We start from the raw sequence: 22,293 nt of genomic DNA, 5'->3' as shown, positions 1-22,293 counted from the left end.
ACAATTTTGGACTTCATAAAAATTTCAAATGTCTGTTCTTTCAAACTCTTAAGACAATTAGAAGAAAAGCCAAAGGCTGGGAGAAATATTTGCAAATCATATACCTAATAGAGCATCACTTGTATATAAGAAACCTAACTCTCAAAATTCAATAATCAGAAAGCAAACAAGCCAGTTTTACAAATGGGCAAGAGATCTGAACACATGATTCAGTGAAGAAGATACATGGATGGTAAATAAGCACATGAAAAGGTGCTTAACGTCATTAGTCATTAACGATAAGCAAATTAAAACCACAATGAAATAGCACAGCATACCTATTACAAGGGCTAAAATTGAAAAGACTGGCCATTTCAAATTTAGCAAGGATACGGAGATACTGAAATACAGACTAGTGGTGGGAAGGTAAAGCAGCACAACCACTTTAGAGAACAGTCTGGAAGCTTCTTAAACATATGTCTGCGCTGGGATCCAGCTCTTCTGTTTTTAGGTATTTATTCAAGAGAAATAAAAGCATATGCTTATACAAACACTTGTAAATGAATATTCACAGCATCTCTATTGGTAATAGCTAAAAACTGGATAAAACCCAAATGCCCATCAACAGGTGAATGGAAAAACAAACTGTGATATATCAATACAATAAAATAATACTCAAATAAAAAGGAACTATTGATAAACTCGAGAACACAGATTAACTTCAAAGTAATTATGAGTGAAAGAAGACAGATCAAAAAAAGTACGTGGTATATGCTGTTGCACTCATATACAATTCTAGGGAATGAAAATTAATTAATTCATAGTGTTTGTCTGGCAGGAGGGGGAGGTAGGGAGAGATGACCAAGGAGTACAAAGTAACTCTGGGGGATGATGGACGTGTTCATTATCTTGACTGAGGTGATAGTCTCACAAGTATATAAATATGTCTTGACTTATCAGGGTGTACAGTTAAAATATATGCAGTTTATTATATGTCAATTATACCTCAATAAAACTGCTCACAAAAAAGTGATAGGAGTTAATATTCAAAGAGTCCCCATAAAATCAATTAAAAATGAATAATCCAACAGAAAAATGGGCAAATGATCATTACAGAAAATTCACAAAAAGAAGAACTATATATTCAACTTCACTACTAATTAAGGAAGAAATAAGAGGAAAAAGGCAAATTAGAAAGTGATGTTTCTTTTATTGCTTGTTCAACTATCCCACTGTACCTCAAGATATTTGTTCCCACGGAACAAACTGAGTAAGTGTAGCCAGATGTGTACTGAAGTGTTCCTTAAAATACTGAAAAACATATAATAGTGGAATTATGCAACAATAGTTGTTTAAATTATGGTGTATTCATTTAAAGAAAGAGAATTCAGCCACTAAAATTATGTACAGATGTATAATTATCATGATAGAAAATTGTTCATAATATATTATTAATTGGAAGAAAAACATTTATAAAGCAATGAATGAATGCTTTAAAAAAATGAATGCTTTAAAAAAATGAATAAACAAAATGATGATCACTTTCTTTTTTAGTTACCAACCTTGGTTTCATGAAGCCTGAATTTGAAACAGTGCCTACAAAAAAATTTAGGTCTCTGATCTTTATATTCATGTACTACTTCATTCACATGTTCTAAGTGAAGAACAGCTCAATGATAACTGGGGCTCTCTCCCTGCAGACCTTGATGGTGGTAAGAACCAGGGGATGTAATTGAGGGAGAAGACCTGCTTAGAGCCCACCCTTGCTGTGATGCAGGTTCCTTAGTACCAATTACTGTTTTCAGATGGAAGTGTAGCTGTGTCTACACTTAGATTTTTGTGGGTTTGACTACTATTTTTCAGTATATAGTTTGGACTTCTTTTCATAGCACTCAGAACATTTATTTACCTCAAATAAAAGATTGTTTAAAGAACAAAGAGAAACTTTGAAGCTGTAAAAGAAGAGTGCTCAATGGACTGGAGGTTTAACTTTAGTAGATGGGTCAGCGATGAATGAATCAACACATAAAAGTCCCGTTCCATGATCTTTCCCTGATTTGCTTTTCAAAATTGTCCTCTTAACATTTCATTGGTTTTTGCTACTATGAATGGAAAGTAAAACTGGGTTTAATTATTTAATGGCATTTTCTGACTCCCTATGTTTTTGTACTTGCCAGATACACAACTACAATTTCACCTCAAGCCCTGAGTGGGTGAGTATGCGTTAGAAGCACAGAGGCTGATATAAGCAACAGTTATAAGGGACGGTAGGGTTTGGGTATTTACCTTACTCTTTTTGCCAAACTGTATTTTCTAAGTTTTATGCTGTGCTAAACATGTATTATTTTCCTTTTTTAAAAGAGGAATTTATTTAACTAGTAAAAAATAACCAAAGGCAATTGCCTGCATATTTATCTGTTTATTTTTCCAGGCATTAAGGATGCCTTTCAGAAAAGATTAAAATGGCCTAAACGGATGCACATGACAAAAATAAACCCCAAACAATTATGAATACTTGTTTCTGTTGTCTAAAGGGAATTTTCTATATGAAAGCCATCTGACTGGATTTCAAGGAGGCAAATTAACACCCTACTTTACCTTTAGCACCTCTAGTTCTGTGAAGACAGCCATAAAAAAAATCTGCAGAAATATTCATAAAGACCTAGCTTCTCAGATACTACAAACTACAAACAAGCTGCGATCAAGGTCTTGCATTCTTTCCCTTCCCCAGCCCTCCACAAATACCTATTTGTGTAAGACTATACAGATTATTTCCCTGTAAAATAGGTTATACTAGATGATTTCTGAAACTCCTTCAAGCTCTATGCTTCTAACAGTTCAAAGGTTTCTAAATCATTTTCATAGAGGCCATGGTTAGAGGATGATGTTGCAATTAGGTAACTGTATTTCTTCACTTAGTCATTTTCTCTTCCTCGTACTAATTTAACTTTGTATGTTTAAAACTTAGCTCTAACCTAACTAATATGTTTAAAACTCACAATTTTAAGTCTCATCCCTATCCTTTCATGATTCTTAGAGGAGTGCACTAGAGCAGCCTCTGGGAATACAAAAACACTGCCCCGCTCTTGGGGGGGTCTGAATTTTTGGAGGTCAACAAGAAATTACTGCTATGTGCTAAGTGGTACAGCAGAGCAATGGACATGGTGCTGAGAACACAGAGGTGGCAACTACATTTGCTTAAAGGAAATGCGATTTCCTTTCCTTCCTATATCCATCAAAATACTTCTAAATTTACCTACTATCACCTGTAATTTGGGATTCTAGACTTTACACAATTAAAAAAATTCTTAAAGTGTTTTCATAACTGACCCTCTTTCTTGATTTATATAGTAAGTTCAGTGCTTCTGTGTATGTTCTGGCCTTAAACAATTATAAAAAAATAATGTGGTTTTCCTCAGGAGATCTTTATCTTTATAGGAGGAAGAATGGAGGAAATAAGATATTTCAATTCTGTGCCCTTTGCATTTGAAAATAATACAAGGTTTGTTATTATTAAAACCTATGTGTACTTATATTATTGACTTTATAATAAAGTACAACTAAAAAATAGCATGGTCTTTTTCTTACACTATATTAACAGTAATATTTCTTTGTGGTTCAACATTTAATACCTTTGGTCAAGATCTGCTATTACACATACCCCTGTTACCGTGTATAGTCATCTTACTGGATACCTACTTTACTTATCAATATTTCTATTTCTAATTATAATATGATTACTGTAAGCTGGTAGGTCTACTGCTCTAGTTTCCTAGCATTCAGCAGTTACGCAGCATCCTCCTTCTCTTCCTCTCACACTTGCGGTGTGAAGAGAATCTCTGTGGTCTGAATGTTGTGTTCCCCTAAAATTCCTATGTTGGAGTCCTAACCCCCACGGTGATGGTATTAGGAGGTGGGGCCTTTGGGAGGTGATTAGGTCATGAGAGCAGAGCCCTCATGAAAGGGATTGGTGCTTTTATAAAAAAGACCCCAATAAGGTCTTTAGCTAAACAGCTAAACAGCTAAAGGTGCTGTTTATGAACCAGAAAGTGAGCTTTCATTGGACAAAGAGTCAGTGCTTTGATTTTGGACTTCCCAGACTTCAAAACTGTGAGAAAGAAATTTCTGTTGTTTATGAGCCATCTAGTCTCTGGTATTCTGTTATAGCAGTCCAAACTGACTAAGACAAGAATGTTCAAGGGCTTATAATTTTTTACTGTATTTCACTGGGCCTGACTTGTTCCTGCTTCAGCGAATCTTAAGAAACTGCGTCAACGGATCAAAGAAGTTCTACTGAGTAATACTTCAATTCTAGTAGCCTGAGTGTATTTCAGGGCCTGTTCATAATCTTGTATTTCTTGAAATATTTTATGTCATGTAGAACTTATAAAGTGTCACTAATAAACCTTCAAAAAGCTATACAAGAAAGTGTAAAAGACTCATGTCTCATAGCCAACCAAATGGGAGAGGGTCTACCATCATTCAGCAAATCTGTTAGTTGAACATCAAAAATATAATAAACTATCTCCAAATCCCCTGGAGCACATGCATTGTAGTTTTGTTGGTTTCCCAGTCCATTATCAATCATCACACATCACGCTATTCAACTGAAAGTGTGGGACGTATATACTGCTACAGAAAATAGCTAGCATTTCCCTACTGCAGCCTGCTTCATATATCTATGTTCCATGCCTTGCTTTCTAGTTTCATTTTATCCTTTGATAAAACACTGAGGTAAAATAGAACAGGTATTATTTTAATTTTTCAGGTGAAAGAACAGATCCAGAAATGATAAGTTTTTTGACCAGGGTCAAACAGAAGGTGATGGCATTTTGTCTAGGACCAAAATGCTCTAATTCCTACTTTAGTCTTTCCCTCCACACTGTTGTCTATTTGGAACTGTACCATTTTTTCTTTTGGGGGGCACTGTATTTTTTAAAAATTAATTAATTAATTTTTGGCTGTGTTGGGTCTTTGTTGCTGCGCGCAGACTTTCCCCAGTTGCAGTGAGCGGGGGCCACTCTTCATTGCGGTGCACATGCTCCAGGTGTGTGGGCTTCAGCAGCTGTGGCACATAGGCTCAGCAGTTGTGGCTCACGGGCTTCAGAGAGCAGCCTCAGTAGTTGTGGCGCACAGGCTTAGTTGCTCCACTGCACGTGGGATCCTCCCAGACCAGGGCGCGAACCCGTGTCCCCTGCATTGGCAGGCGGATTCCCAACCACTGTGCCACCAGGTAAGTCCCCTGGGGGCACTTTAAAAAGCACCAATGTAAGCATAAGAAAATGCCTGGATGAGGAATTCAGGGCTCTGGTTTGTACTCAAAGGCATTAAGTTGACTATGTTTTCCATACGTCCTGAATCCTTGAATGACATAAGCTTTCAATGAGAGTATCCCTCATGTGTGGAGTATTAAAACAGATGCTTCAGGATATAACCAAGAAATAGGTAGCTTCAGTATGTCTTAAAATTTGGCATTTCTATCTCAATTCCTCCTACTAAGCTAATAATAGATATCTAAAACTCTAACCTACAATCAGTTATATATGTTACTGCTTAGTCTTATCCAAGTACGAGGATTACAACATCTGAGTTTGCTTTTGAATCAGTCATAATTAGTACTTCAAGAACACCATTAAATTATAGAGATAACTACAGATGTTAAATTTATTTCAACTAGACATTACCTTATTGCAAAAATATTGTAAAAGTAGTTACATTAAAATTTGATATTACATAAAGAAAAATCATATTTTGGACTATATTGAGAATATAATGGCTTAATGCATTATAATTACCGCCAACATTGGTAAAGGAGTGAACAATTAATAATGATACTAGACAACCAAAGCGTCTTTTACTCTTAAGGGGTCTTCCTAAATATTAAAATTGAAAACAAACACTACATTTCACCACAGGTATATTTGGCTACCTTCTTAAGTTACTTCATGAAATAGGAAATGCAAAGACTAAATAAGTAGCTGTGACAGATAGCTTAATGTTTTAAGAGCATGGGCTCTGGAGTCAGACAGCCTGGCAAGTGTTGTCATTTTACCAATTGTGTGACCTCAGGCAAATTTACTTCATGCTCCCTGTGCCTCAGTTTCATCTGTAAAATGGGGATAATAATGGCAACTGTCTTGTGGGGATTTGGGAGAACTGTATGAGAAAATGCATGTAAAATACTCATGAGAGTAGGGGATACTTAATAAATAAACAAATAAATGCTTGATAGCATAAATACTTGATAAATATTACCTACTACTACTACCACTATCATTATTAGCCCCAAATTTACTAACTGATCATGCCTTTCATTCTATATTTTTATAAAATGTAAGGGGAAAATGCTATTCTATGGGATTTTAAATTCTTATTTCAAGTATTTATTACACATCAGTAATATAACAGGTAGGATGTTAGACATAGGGCCTTGTAAACACCATGGGCTTTTTGTTACTGAGCAAGTTATATAGGAATGTAAAGGTATATATTGCCCTGAATTCTGGTAAAACATGTCACAATGTGAAAAATAAACCTATCAACAATGACGATGCAGCTGATCATTAATAAATATGAGTTCTATAAATAAAATCATGTTTAGTGTCAATGGTAGACTGCTTTTCAGTTTAACTAAAATTCTCCCAGAGGTTTAGTTAACTACTTAGGAAGCACAAAAGATTGGAAAAGAGCATGGTTCTGATTCCCGGGTTTCACAGCACTGTTCAACTTGGCACACAATAAGTGCTCAATGAAGATTTGTTTTACCTAAAACACTATGACTGAAAAGCACTCCAGAGTTAATACTGATTCACAGGAGATACTGCCACCTAGTGAAAAATCAGGCTCATTACCTGGGATTACGGTATAATGCTGAGAACTTCCCAAATTAAGACTTGATCCTGCTTAAAATACTACACGTATATTCAATATGTGCCAGTATTCAGACTAGGTACCAGTAATAAAAAGACAAATAAGCCTCCAACTCTGCTTCCCACAAAGTATAGACAATATAAAGAAACTGCATGCTCCACAGAGAGGCATAAAATAAATAGTTTTGTAGAAAAAAAAAGTTTGCATATTAGACAATCAAAAGCTAATATTTCAGGAAATCTGCTAAAAAGGCAGTTTAGTGTAGCAAATGAGAGCATGAACTCCAAGTCCAGCCTGTATGGACCCAAGTCCTGGCTCCCATAATGGGAATAATTATAATACCTATCTCATAAGATTATTGTGAAAACTTTAAAAAATATGGGTAAAGTGCTTAAAATAGTACCAGGAACATGGAAAATGCTTTGTAAGTATTAGACATAATTATCATTACATGTAGAACAGGATCCTAGAGATTGATTAATAACAGAACATTAATTGCTGAAGTCTAGCTTCATACATTTAATTCATTAGAAGCCGTTTCTGACTAGTACTCTGTTATTATGGGAATCCTAAAAGTACATTATTTGTGGTACACTGTGACTAAATTTTGTATTACTAGATGATTAACCCTTTCAACATCAGGCAAATAAAACTGCCTTCTGAAAGTAAAAATCATATTTCTTACCAAAAAAAGCAAAAAGTCAGTAGAATGAAAGACCCAGAAGACCACAACCTGAACACATGCTTAACAGGGAAAGATGCTTGCTGACTCTTCACAGATTTTGCTAGAACTGAAAGATGGATGATACATTTAGCTACCACTGTGGTCTCATTCACAGCTTATTTAACTGATAAAAAAAAAATGAGCTTGCTCCATTTTCCTTAAAAATTGCCTAAATGTATCAGCTGCTCTGATAAATACTATCTAAAAAATCATGTAACTGTTTTGTATCTTTCAAATTTTTTACCATTAAAACATTTATGTAAAACTACTTATAAACTTTATTTTCAGACAAGAAAGTGTGAGCAAAATAGTCCTGTGTTAAAAGATAAATAAAATATAAGGCAAAGGTATAATAGGTCAGTAATAAATGTTATAATTTTCATTGAAAAAGTTTAAAGACTTCATGATTCTGGCCTGTATTTAATAAGCAAAATATTTTAGAGTCTGAAACAACTTTTCATTTTTTCATGGTTATATAACATTCACAAGAACTGTGCTAAATCTTGGATTGCTTGAGATCACATAACTTTTTCCTAAACTGCTTCTTTTTAAAAATAGGCAGCAAAGAGTTGGGAAAATGTGTTGAAACATTTTGAGTTTTGTTTGTAAAGGTGTGTTAGTATATCAAAAATTGTGTTCTAAATACACTGCACAAAATATTTTTATTTAATATGTGTATTAACTGAACGTTTAAATTTCTAAAACACTCATGGAAATCCCTCATTTACATTAAGATACTGTGGACATAACATAATGTTCTTAACTTTATGCATTTACTTTCTAATACAACTGACCTAGAAAGGTACACACTCTAATAAATAAAAGGAAAAGGCTGACTAACAGAAAGAGTGAAAGAAAGGGAAAAAAACCTTTTTTTCCATTTCATTCCACACAGAGAGGCTTATCAGCATATTAAAACATAAGTTCCCATAGAGTCAAGTGTATACAGGTTGGATGAGCACGGTAACAACCCACTTTATCTTTTTTGTTTGTTTCAGTATAGTGCGTATCAGCTTACAAAGTACTTTCACAGTCCCTGTCTCACAGCACCCTCGCAAAAAAAATCTCTTAGGTAGGACAGATATTAGTAGTTGTAGGACCATTTACTAGAGAGGGAAATGGAGCTTCAGGAAGGCAAGAGGCTTGTGCAAGGCCACTAAAGAAACAGAACCGAGCCTAAAACTAAATGTTTTTGAACTCCTAAACACTTGGCTCTTTCTACTTATGCTTCTAGAATGGACTTCTTAGTCTAAATGTCTATTGTCACAAAACCAAATGGACAAACCTAACTGGTCTAATCTACTGATGAACTTCTATCAAAGACAAAAAACAAACTAAAGAAAAAAGATGAGACTGGAGCTTTCAGCTGCAGTTTGTAGTGAAAATTTCAAAAGCCTAAAAAGCAAAATAGAAATTCAATGAAAACTGTGGTGAAACTTCTGAAGAGCTTGAGGAAATTAATTGAGTGCCTATTTCCTATATAACAGTTCCCATTACAAAGTAAATAGGTATAACTCTTCTTTCTGTGAAGATTTAAAGTGTATAAAAGAGAGACCTGTTTCAGGACATATGTTTGAACTAGACAACAAACTTGGATGCTGGATGATTTGAGAAATCCACTTGTCTTTTCCCATAGTCAGGCAGTGTTTACTTTTGCTAAATTTGTTTGTAATAGTAAGTGGTATTGTGTTGTTTAACAGTTCCACCATTAGTAATACTGTTCTGTAAATCTGAATATGTGTCAGAGAAATTTATTATTTATTCTTTGTAAAATTCTTGAAAACAGGATAAATCTCAATTTTACACATTATTTTCTAATATAATTCACCTGTAAAGGCATAATAAAATCCATACTATGATCAAGAACTTCAGGTTTAGAGCTTAACTCAATTGTCTAACACTTAGCACTTATCACAAACATTAACCAATTCACACTGTATTAATGCAGTAAGCTTAACCAACTTGCATTTCATTAACTTAAAACACTCTGTCTAGATAGTTCCACAGCAATGTTACCTGTATACATATTTGCATATTTATGCATTTATGACATTGCGTGGAAGCCATCTTAGCTTAGCAAAAACAGTGAATGATATTATAAACAAAGCAGAGTAATAAAAACCATTTATTTTTGTACAATAATTAATATATGAAAAAATGGAACTGCAATTTTGAGAGTGTCAGCACTATCAATACCATGCAGAACAATGAAATCCTAATTTCAGGACAAAAATTAAAGAAATATATGAAAAATAGCATAAATCCAGATAATTCTAATAATGCCATACTATTTCTGAAAAATGTGTCCAAAGTCTTTATTTCCTTATTATTTTCCAAATTTATAGAATAGTGTAATTTTAGTGTAGAAAAAGACGTTAGATTTCTAATTCCAGATCTCATTTTCATTGACGTTTGATTTTTTTGCCTTCTTTTATGTTAAGAAACTCTCAAAATTACAACTTATTTAAACTATGTGCTTTAGTAAAAAAGAAAAACAAATAGGAAATTAACTCAATATTCAACTAAAAACATTACAGATCCATATTTCCTAAATGTTATTTATCTTTTAATTTAGACATATTCCCAAATAATTTTTAGGTGAATTTTATTTAAATTGATTTACAAAGGAAGTGATGACTACCTTTCTGTGATTACAACCATTATGTGTACTTCTGATATTTAAACTCCATAATAATAGTGCTCATGGAAAAATAAAATGTTATAATAATAATATGATCTTTTTAAGTTGCTTGGCTTTCATAGTATATTCAAGACAGCTTTGTTAATACAAAGGATGACAGTTTTCACAGAGTTCATAATTTCCGGTTCAGTCTAAATGTAAAGGTTACTCTAAATATTCTCCTCTTATCAAGTGGTGGACTTACCATGGAAATCATAAATATATAGAAGAATTGGCTCATTCTGCCCAAACGCACAAAATGCAACCATATTTTCAAGTGGATGATAAGCAATATCTCGAATGGGTGACTTGAATGGCAGGTCAGAATACACTGCTACTTGTTCTCCTAAATAAGAAGAGACATTCAATAATTTGCACCATCTCAGATACTTCTCATTAGAAGATTATTGTGTAGCTTATTTAAAAAGATTTATAGTAAGTAATGATAAAGCTCACGTTATTTATATGAACACCTTAAAAACGTATAAATATTTGAGTACCACTATATTAAATAATTATCTTTATTTTTCATTCTGTTGGCCCTCCTTTTTCTACTTCTCAGTCCAACCTCTTCACGGAGGTATTCAAGGCACGAAATAAAGACAAAGAGCTTGGAAGTAGAGAGACCTGACTCTGAGATCTGACAGAGCTGAGCAAATGACAACTAACAAAGAACTCCAGGGAGAACTAGGGGAGGAATGTCAGGATTAAAACTAAAGGAACTCTGGTTGGGAGAGGTTTAGTGAGGAATTAATTTTTTCTATTTTTCTTCCAGAGGCTGTTTGACATACCATCTGCTTTAAAGATGCATATGATAATTAATGACTAAAAGAGGCCTACAGCAGAAGTTTAAGTTTGAAAATCAGAATTCAAAAAGCAAAGAATCCAGTTCCACGTATTGCTGGGGAAAAGAGATTTATGAACACTTACGAACTGATGCTGAAGTATCAAAATATAGTTAAGAAAAAAAAACAACTATAAGTGAACTGACTAGTCAAAAATGCCTAAAGGGAAAGACGAAGAAAATAAAAAGCTGAAGTCAAATACTTCTCCTTAAAGAAATTTTAAAGTAACTTTTATAAAATTCTTTCTACTGCTAAAAAAAAATGTTTATGTAGTTTTGGCTTTTCTTTTAAAAAGCAAGGTGAAGCACAAATGAATTGCCCAATAGAATAGCTTATGTTATTGAAAAAAAACTGAATTACAGGGCTTCCCTGGTGGCGCAGTGGTTGAGAGTCCGCCTGCCGATGCAGGGGACGTGGGTTCGTGCCCTGGTCCGGGAGGATCCCACATGCCGCTGAGCGGCTGGGCTCATGAGCCATGGGCGGTGAACCTGCGCGTCCGGAGCCTGTGCTCCGTAACGGGAGAGGCTACAACAGTGAGAGGCCCACGTACCACAAAAAAAAACAAGAACAAACAAACCTGAATTACAGTAAAATTGCTATTAAGTTTCAGACATCCAAAACTGACAGGAGTATGTTTGTTTCTAATAAAAATGTAGAATGGTTAACCATTTGTATACCTAGTTGTACTCTAAATTCAGTGTATAATACTGTGTTTTGTATTACAGTCATCATTAAACACTTCTCTAAGTTCAACAATATCTCATTACCAGCAAGGAAAGAATAAACCTTGAATTACAATGTGAAATTCTAAATCCATGAAGATATCAAAACCATAAAGAACAGAATTTAATATAAATTTAGACTGCAGCTGAATTCCATTATCAGCTTTCCAATTTTGAAAAACATAACTGAGAACCTGAAATCAGAATTTCCTTGAAAATTACACCATAAAATTATAGTTTTTATACTTCATCAAAAACAAAACAAACAAACTGTTTAAGTTCGATGAAATACTATTTACCTGTTTCTGGGTTCCAAACATATACTATACCATCCTCACTTCCAGCAAAGAGAAAAGTCCCACATGGTGTCAAAGTACTGTGAATCTTCTCTCGATAATTTGCTGCACCTACAAATTTCCTTGCTGCTAATCTAGGAGCCAAAAAGATTTTACAAATGAAACCTGTCTTACCCATTTAAAAGACTGGTGGCAGGAAAACTTTTAAATACTTAATTTGCATTTAACAAACAACTTGTGAGAATCTGTTACGCAGGATACATTCTATGATGGATGCAGAATAAAGAAGAGATAATCCCAGAGCTCAGGGAGCTTATAATTTAGCAGGAGAGAGAAGAAATGCATTAAAGTAAAATAGAAAGTGGATGTAGAAAGTGCCACAAAAGAACAGAAGGAGTACTTTTCAGATTTGGATAGGAGAGATGATTTCTAGCTATGGAGCAAAAGACTACTTTGGAAGTAGCATTTGTATTGGTTACTAAAAAATGAACAGAATTTTTATATTCTTATATTTTCTCCATGCGATAAAGTTTTAAAATCAAACAATGAATACTTGATCATTGCAGAAGTATTAGACAAAACATTATTGAATCATCTATTAAATATGGTATATATAACCTTCCAGGCTTTTTAACTTATGAATAATAACAGCTAACACTGTTTTAGTGCTTATTATGTGCCAGGTAGGTACTATTATCATCCCTGGTTTACAGAGAAGATATTACATATACTGCTCTGTTATCTGCTTTTTTCAGTCAACAATGAGTCATGAATAATGGCCACCATGTCAGAAAATAAAGATTACACATTATCATTTTAATAGGCATATACTATATCATTGTCTAAATGTATCTTAAGAAACTTTCTATTGTTGGATAACACTTAGGATGTTTCCAGCTTTCCCCTACCATGAATATGCTTTCTGTGAACAACCTTGTGTGTATATATATTTTTGCACTGCCTCATAATTATTTTCTTAACATAAATAACTAAACCTAAGGTTACTGGGTCAAACACTTCTGCTACATCTGTTAATGTTTTAAGTACTTTACATGTATAAACTAGTTTATTCCTCACAAAACACTTATGAGGATGGTATATTATTTCTTCCATTTGAGTGATGAGGAAAGGGAGACACAGGGAGATTAATCAACTAGTAAGGGGTGGAACAGGCAGTATTTGACTGTAAGCAGTTTTCTTCTAGAGCCCAAGCATGATCATAGGCTGAATACTATATTGCTTAAAAAGAGAACAAACAAACTCTGCAGGCCTGGTCTTCTAAAGTCTGGCTCTAATTTCTGTTGGATTCTCTCTCAGCATTCCTTAGCAAGAAACCCATGCTCATACAGATTAACTCACTCTGCCCTGAATACAGCTTCTATTATTCTACCTCCAAACTTTATTCCAGGCTTTTCATGTTTTCCACCCTAGTGAGGACACTGCCATCTTGTCTAAATTCTACCCATCCTTCAAGATTGAGCTCAAAGACCAGTCTTGCCACAGAGTCTTTAACAGAAGACTATATTATAGCTATCAGCTTTACCGTTGCCATGAAAAATACAATCCTTTTATTATGTATTTATACTCATTAAAAATACTTATTGAGTACTTGCTATCTGTTAGGTATGACGTGGGTACGATGTATAGAAAAAAAAGAATAAGCAGATTCCAGTCCTTGAAGATCTCACAATGAAGCCTAAGTGTTTCGTATGTTATTTAGGAGCTGGTACAACTAGATTATAAATTCCTGATGAACAAATTCTGCTTATCATTCTCCTACAGCACCCATGCCAGTGTCTCAAACAGTTCTACATAAATACTGAAGGGCTTAATGGTTAGCCCTAAAGTGATGATTGCAGAATAAACTAACCTGGATTACCACATTTGCCTTCCTAAATACAATAACGAAATTTAATAAAATAGCTTTCTTCCATTTGTTTTACAGGAACTTTTAACGTCAAAACCAAAGCACAGGGCTTCCCTGGTGGCGCAGTGGTTGAGAGTCCACCTGCTGATGCAGGGGACTCAGGTTCGTGCCCCGGTCCGGGAAGATCCCACATGCCGCGGAGTGGCTGGGCCCGTGAGCCATGGCCGCTGAGCCTGTGCGTCCGGAGCCTGTGCTCCTCAATGGGAGAGGCCACAACAGTGAGAGGCCCATGTACCACAAAAAAAAAAAAAAAAAAAAAAAACCAAAGCACACCAGAAGTCCATGCTGGTTTTCCTAGAACTCTGCTTCTGCCTTTTACATTAAGAATATCTCTTTTCATTTGCCTCTTTTAGAAACAAAACAAAAAGGAAAAACAAGGATGTATGAATCAAAAGCCCTCTCATTCAGGCATGATAGTAGATCATAATACTATGTTAAACCAATATCATAGAGATAAAAGATATTTGATGGCAGTAGTTTCTTTCTTTTTATTGTGAAAATAAAAAACAATAGACTACATCTCAGCCTAAGAACTATTCACATTTTGGGTCAGATAATTGTTGCAGAGGCCTGTCTCATGCACTGCAGGATGCTCAGTGATATCTCTGGTCTCTATCCACCAGATACTGGAATAAACATTCAAAAGTGTTTCTAGACACTGCCAGAGGTCCCCTGAGGGACAAAATTCTCTAGTTGAGAACCACAGCTGCACTTTATAAATATGAATTAAATCATTACTTATTCTATGAGCACTTAACCTGCAAATACTGAAATATACTTACATTCGGAGATCCATAATTCTCAAAGTACTGTCTTTGGTATGAATTAACAAACGTTTTCCGTTGGGATGAACCTCCAAGTAACTTATTGGAATCCCCTTAAACTCACTCTCTTTAATTTCCTAAAATGATTTTAAAAAAGATTATAAAATATTACCACTGTAAAGTCTGTCTACAGTTAAGCCCTTTTAAGTGTACAAATTTAATTTTAAGATGTCATTTTCAATTGCACAATACAGGATGTTTTAAAATTGTTAGCAAAATTATTCCAAGTAACTTCAGGTTAAGGACAAAAATAAAGCTGCTAAAATGTATTTTTTGGTTGTTATGTAACACCATATTTAATTAGTGTTTTTGTAGTATATTCCCAAACAAGAAGCACTTTCTACAAACACATCTTCTAACACTACACTGTCTGTTTATCATCAGATAAGAAACTTTCCAATTTTTATAAATTCAAAATTAAGTATAGAATTAGCTCTCAAGTTCTATTTTAGTCTCAGATTATTTCTCCATACATCTATTTCCACTTGTCCTGAAAAAGGTAAATTATCAGCATCTTATTCTGAAATAACTTAGTTTAGATAGTAATTTTTTTTGTTTGGATACTTAAGGCAGCTAAATCTTCTACTTATAGAAGAAGACTATAAGTAGGCCTGATTAATGATGTCAAGAAAGACACAAACACTGAAGGAGAATCTGCCTGAACAAGCCGTGTATAAGGACAATTTCCAAAGGTTCTTGTTTCCATTAACAGGAGAAAGAAAAAAACTGCAAATGCAAAACTGCTTAAACTAAAGTCTAAAGAGTCAAGAGAGGGTCTGCTTTAACCTGTAGGTAGAATTCTGAATTAGCCTTCTTCTCCCTCGAGGACCCCTTATTATTCTTGCTCGCTTCTCTTAGAGGGTCTCCTCTTCAGAGGTGGGTTGGCACCAGCTGAGGTGGGGTACAAACTGCTACAATCCTAGTATCAGCAGCTGAGCCCCTCCTACCGCTATTTGGTGCTAAAACCTGCTGTCAGCTTTTTACAAGTTACAGAATAAAGTCAAATACTGATACCACAGATGGGGATTTTACTGAGCCCAACTACAATGATTTGGAGGTGGAGATGCACTACTGAAGGTGTGAGCAATTGAAGCACCACTTACACAGATGCAAATGTGCAAAATCAAAACCAAGGCTGCATAACAAGTTAAGTGTTAGGTACAGGTTTGAGAAAGCTGCTGGTAGATTCAGTGTTTGTAGTATCTGTTAATGAGTTCCTTCATATTTTTATCATATTCATGCTCAAGCCCTAGTTCTAAAGACCACACGCTATACCAAGGAGTGTGTGCAACAGCACATGGACACCTCATCTTAAGGGACAGATGTGTATAACCCAGCATCCTTCCCCCCACTGCTGGTTGAAGAGAACCAAGTAAGAAATCGCAGTCTCCCATCTGTCCTAGGACATAAGCTACTAAAAAGACATCCCAGCTCATTTCCTAACTTTCTATTTTCGACTGTCTCAAGTAACCACCAGGAAGCAGATTTCCAAGGTATATTTGCCTTTTGGTTACTATATTGAGGTAAAGAAACACATGATTTTTAATACAAATAATACACTGCATTGTAGACTCAAATGATTAGAAATGGTGCCTTTGGAGCCTTGCCAATCCTTTAGGTATCAATATATAAGTAATTAGAAAGTTCTTTTCGAAGTGTATGAAATTAGGCTACAACATGAATCCCAAACCATCATTCATTAATCTGACAGACTAGATGAGAATGACTAAAAATAGAATAGACTGGTTTTTAAACAGATCTGACAGACTCAACAGATTTAACTAAAGTTCCTGGAAATTCTTTTTCATGTAGAATGTCTTTTTTTCAAACAGGGACAATTATAATCTATTATGAAGAAGAACAAAACTGAAGAACACAGGTATAGCATGTAAGACAAAAATTATATCAATACATATAAAAACAACTCAGGTTTAATGATTCATTTTGTATTTTTAACTTAAACATACTAAATATGCACCAACAAAGTTGCTTGGTATACAAGCCATCTTTAAAACACTCTGCTTCAAAAATGAGATCATTCATTTGTTTCTGCCAATTTAGTATATCTCAAATGAAATAATTACTGTGATTAAATGATAGGCCCTCTCATACTTATATAATCTTGATCACATAATTTTGAGGGATAGCACTGTTAACAAAACCTTGAGCACAGTGTTTTTAGTGATGTTATTAGACCAAGAAAAAAATAATATGAATAGCGAAAATGTAAGTTATTATGTATAGATGGTGATATAACATATACCTCATTTTGCATAAATTTCAGTAATGGATCCCTGAATACCACAGGGCAAATTAGGGCTCAAAAAAAAAGAAACAAAAGCCTGGCCAAAATGAAGAAAATTTCACTACGTCACTATATTATCAATTAGCCATCAGGAAGACATGATAATTGACTTCTCAGGGACTGAGAAAAATTTAATTTCTTTGAAAAGAACGAACGGAATGTCCTGACATCTTTTTTTTTTTTTAAACATCTTTATTGGAGTATAATTGCTTTACAATGGTGTGTTAGTTTCTGCTTTATAACAAAGTGAATCTGTCCTGACATCTTAAAGTCATGCGGTTCAATTTTTTCCCCCATTTCTTTAATTAAATCCCCAAATATGAAATGGCTCTATACCTTATTTACACTCCAGTGACGCACTGAGTGTTGCACATCATTAACTTTGACATATGTATTCCAAACAACAATCACGCCTGTGCAGTCTCCTGAATACATGTGATGACCTATTTAAAAAAATAAAACTACTTACGTATAAATGTCACAGAGAAGTTGAAACAAATATTATGAAATTGGGAAAACACATTCCAATAAAACAAAGAATTGAAGGGCTAGTAAAAGGCATTACAGTTTTTAAAAAGTCCAAAAGGCAAACAATCAGATCCCAACTATCTTTAAATGAATTCTTCACCCTTTTGAATTATTTTTGATGATTTATTTCCCTTTGTCACCTACCTGAATTTGAATACAAAAAGAAATGAGCATCTCAGTTTATGTGTATGTGGCTCAAATTCCAAAGCTAAACAAATTATTTGAAATATCCAATACGATCTGTATTGCTCACCTTTATTAACCTATATAATCTATTTTATATCCCTGGAAAAACACCTATACTCTAATATATACTGTTAGCATAATACCTGAGACCTGGTAGGAACTCAAAAAATGACCAGGGAATGAATAAATTAATAAATAACAGGTGCTTCAGTTCAGCATCATTTCTTAGAGTCAAACCATCTTACAGTTGAATGGGACCTCAGAGATCATCAGATTCAACTTCATAACCCGTCAGGAATATCTTACAAACCATTATGAACAGATGGTTGTTCAGCAACTGTGAATGTAATATTTTACACAAAAGCAGCTTATTCAACTGATGAAATGCTCTGTATATTAGAATGTTCTTTCTAATTCTAAGCAAAGAAAATCTGTTTGTTGCAGCTTTGGCCCTACTTCTACCTACAGAGCGACGTAGAAGGACTTCTCTTTTTTCCACATCTTAACCAAATATTTGAAGAAATTCTTCATCTCTCTTTTATGAGCTACTTCTATTATGACAGAATTTTCAGACGCCTTTCTACCCTTGGTTGACCTTTCCTGAATGTGTTCCTACTTATAAACATCCTTATGGTTGAACTGAGTACATTAGCAGTATTATCATTTTGATCTGGATCCCATACCAATTTATTATAGCTATACACACCTAGTATGTGAAATAATAGAAAAGGTGACTATTTAATAATGAATTTCTTTATTATTCCAGCTGACAAAATAACCTATATTTTATGTCCTTTAAACACTATCCATAATACTCATATTCTAAGATTAAACCTTTAAATAATTGCAAATCTCCCTTCTATATGTTTCTGTACTTTAAAAAAAATCCTGTTGCTACATTTAAAATATATATTTTCAATATTCCTCTGGGATTTCCACCCCCCATCTTCCTCATTTTTACCCTTTACATAAAGCGGCCCTTTAAAAAACCTACTAAGGGAATAATCACCAATCCAATAAAATATATTTTGCAATTTGGAACAGGACTGGTTGTTACAGCAAAGATTAGTTGAATCAAAGTGTTTAGAAATTTACTGACTTCAAAATTAACTAACAATTCCCTCAGTGCCAAATTTATGCCAAGGTCTATCATATGATCTTCAAAATATGCATAAATCTAAATATGCACAAACATTTAATTTTATCTGATACATAAAGTCACCCTCAAGCTTAAATAATTATTATCCTAGTGAAACAGAAAATTTTTCAAAATTCTTCATGTAACTAGCCTTACTGGCATATATTCTTGGACATACCTTCAATATCAAAACAGAGAGAGTTGATGAAACTCTTGTGAGCGTCAAACTGTCGGATTAATATGGCAGGATCCTCTCTCATATCAACTTTCCATATACGTATCACAGAATCATAGCATCCTGTAACCACCAGCTCTTTTACAGCTGGGTGGAATTTAGCCGTGTAAACAAAAGAAGGATGAGGTAAAACTCTGAAAGTATTTGTATTGTTTATTTCATTTTTCCATATCCTGGAAAAGGATAAAAAAGTTACATATTGCTTCTGAAAGGTAGACATTTCTCTAAGAACCAATATGGGCAATGGACTTTATAAAAGTAAGCAAGTTACAACAACCAGTGGTAAATTTTATAACAGTAAAAATAATGTGATGACATTATTTGATAGCCAGATTTCTTTCAGTTTGACAAAGCTATTTCTTATAGTTATTTTCAAGCATAATGGTTAATTCCTCTACTAATTGTAATCTATACTGTAAAATGAAAAAACTGTACTTGTATATGTCTGTACTTTTTAAACCTACCTATTTTTGGCACTGAGTAAACACATTGGATAGTTGGTAAAATACTGCATTTAAGTAAAAAACAAAACAGAGGGAGAAATTTCAATGATTTCCCATTTAGGCTGTGTATATTGTTTTTCCAAAGTGCTTACAGTTGAGGGTTTAGAGAATAGGGTACTCTATTAACTTTATATTTGTAATTTCAAAGCATAGATAATGAACATAAACATTTCAAAGACTTAGAAGGCACACTGAAATTACTATATAAATACTTGAGTAAAATAACATTAAAATCATTACAATATTTTATAGAAAACAGGCTATCTAACATCGAGCACTCACTTTATGTTTAATACTCTTGTTATCTCTTCCTTTATATAATAGGTGATTTAAAAGAAATTAATACTGTTATTGCTACAGTCTTGACAAGAGTAAACTCTAAGAGTTAAACTATCATGTTAGATACTCTGCAAGTCAATATGCAAAAATAGGCAAAATCTAGGAACAAACAGGTGCTTTGTGAGTGTGAAGCACTCGATTTTTAAAAATTTAAGTTATCAGAATTAGAAGAATTTATTAACTTTTTAATATGGGGATTTATAGTTCATCCTTTTAATTACTGTCTAAGAACTGAAGCAAATTAAGTCTTTTTCAAAATTATCTATAAAAAAATACCGTTGCTATTCAAGAATAACATTCTATAAGTTTTCTCAGCAGCTGCTTAAAATACAGGATATGATCTTTAATTACTAAGAATCCAACCTAATAAATGAAGGAAGTGAAAGAACATGTTTTCAAGTAAAAGTAAAGCATGTGTGTCACTGCATAAACATTTTTACCACAGTGATACTTTCAATGAACATATGTAACATGAAATATAGTACTTATAGAAAGAACAAAATCACTAATTTGGAGGGAATATTAAGGAGAATGCTAAAAGATAAAAACTTCAGTGGGCTGCTAATAAATCTCAGCGGCATTATCTGAAATACTATATAACAAGAAGAAATGAAGCAACTGTACCTTAAAAACAGCTCAATATAATTAGAACAGACACAATATCTTAAAATAAAAATGAAGCTTTTTACATAAAAGCGGAATCGGTACCAATGATGGCTTTCATCACCCAAGCAATGGTAGAATCCAAGATCAAAAGAAATGTATTAATGGGTTTGTGAAAAAAAATCAGATTGACCGTAGACAGAGAAGAATGGTGATATACAAATCTGTAAAGACCAGATGAACACACACAAAAATTATCAGAATTAGGAAAGAAAAAAGACATTCCAAAGTTAAAACAGTATGTGTGAAGAGAGGGCAGAGTGGGGCCTTCTGGGTCTATCTGGGAGCCATTACACATGGATAAGTCTTTCTGATTATATTAGGAGCTGCTGATCTGTAGTGTTCTCAAATTATACTGAAGATAACTAAAGACGGAGATTTAGGTTAAGCCCATCTGGCAGAGAGCTAACCAGTGGAAAACAGTTACTCAGGAGACGCTAACAATCACAGGTGACAGTGACCCCAGAGGATAACAGAAGACCTGGGCAGAAACCCGAACTCCTGCCACTTCTGAGCATTAGCAACTCTGGTTCTCTTCCTTTTGACTTTAGCTCATTCAGTGTAAGTATTCTTCACCTCTTTCAAAAACCTCACTGTCTCTTTTGTTCTAGCCACAGTGTTTCTCTCTTCACTCAGTTAATCCTTCACAACAGTATTTTTAGGATGTAAAGGGTCCTAAATTAGTATCAACTTCCAAGCTACATAAAGAAAAAAATATCCTTTACTACAATATATGCTGTGCGAGGAAACCCAAGTTGACTTCAAGAAATGGTAAAATCTGAGCTGGGTTTTAAATGATGACTAGGAGCCCACCCTGGCTTATAAAAGGCATTTAGACATGTGTTGAGTGAATGAGTTGGGCAGGAAGGGGAGGAGAAGGGCATGCATGTCAGCATAGGAAGAGCCCACAGGTAACATGGAGATGCCAAAGAAGATAAGATGCTAAAGGTATTTCAAAAGATTGTGTGGGTGAGGCGGAGGGTACATGGGAAGTGCACAAGGGACGACAGAAGGTCAATGAGGGTCATGCCTGTCATGCCACACTAAGGAACTGGAATATTTTCCAAAGCGCAAAGATTTTTAAAGTCAAGACATTATGAAAGATGGTTTTGGAAAGAAGTTTAGCATAGCAGGGATGGAGGAGCTAGAGGGTGAACACTGGGAAAGCTTAGCAGCAACAGTTTAAGCAAAAGATAACAAGGACTTGAATTAAGGCAACAGCAGTGAGGACGGAAAGAATGTGACAGAATGTGAGACTTTTAGGAGGTAGAATTAATATAATTTAGAACTACCTGTATGTAGAAAAGAAACATGAGTACTACCCTGAGTTCCCAGCTTGGGAGACAGGGTGGATAAGGATGCCATTAAAACTATATGAGGGCTAAAAAAGGAAAACAAAATTTGGTGATTTCCGTTATGGATCTGAGGTGCCATTGGGCAATCCAGACAGAAGTGTGTAATACAAAGTTGAATTCGGAAAAAGATAAGGAGCTCCAAGTCATTAGCATGTAAGTGAGATTCAAAGCCAA

The 22,293-nt window shown here is 34.4% G+C and overlaps 1 protein-coding gene across 1 annotated transcript in view; it reads right to left on the bottom strand.

Moving 5' to 3' along the window:
• AHI1 (Abelson helper integration site 1) overlaps positions 1–22,293 on the bottom strand; it is a 186,024-nt gene that overhangs the window by 120,989 nt on the left and 42,742 nt on the right. The window contains exons 14-18 of the mRNA XM_065888623.1: positions 19,203–19,432; positions 17,509–17,615; positions 14,826–14,944; positions 12,120–12,250; positions 10,459–10,599 (exon numbers count right to left, since the gene is read on the bottom strand). Coding sequence (XP_065744695.1) covers positions 10,459–10,599; positions 12,120–12,250; positions 14,826–14,944; positions 17,509–17,615; positions 19,203–19,432 — 728 coding nt within the window. The remainder of the gene's footprint in view (positions 1–10,458; positions 10,600–12,119; positions 12,251–14,825; positions 14,945–17,508; positions 17,616–19,202; positions 19,433–22,293) is intronic.

This window comes from Phocoena phocoena, chromosome 12, assembly GCF_963924675.1.
Source record: "Phocoena phocoena chromosome 12, mPhoPho1.1, whole genome shotgun sequence".
NCBI lineage: Eukaryota > Metazoa > Chordata > Mammalia > Artiodactyla > Phocoenidae > Phocoena > Phocoena phocoena.
Note: the sequence above shows the minus strand (reverse complement) of the source record. Positions and strands in the feature narration are given on the sequence as shown.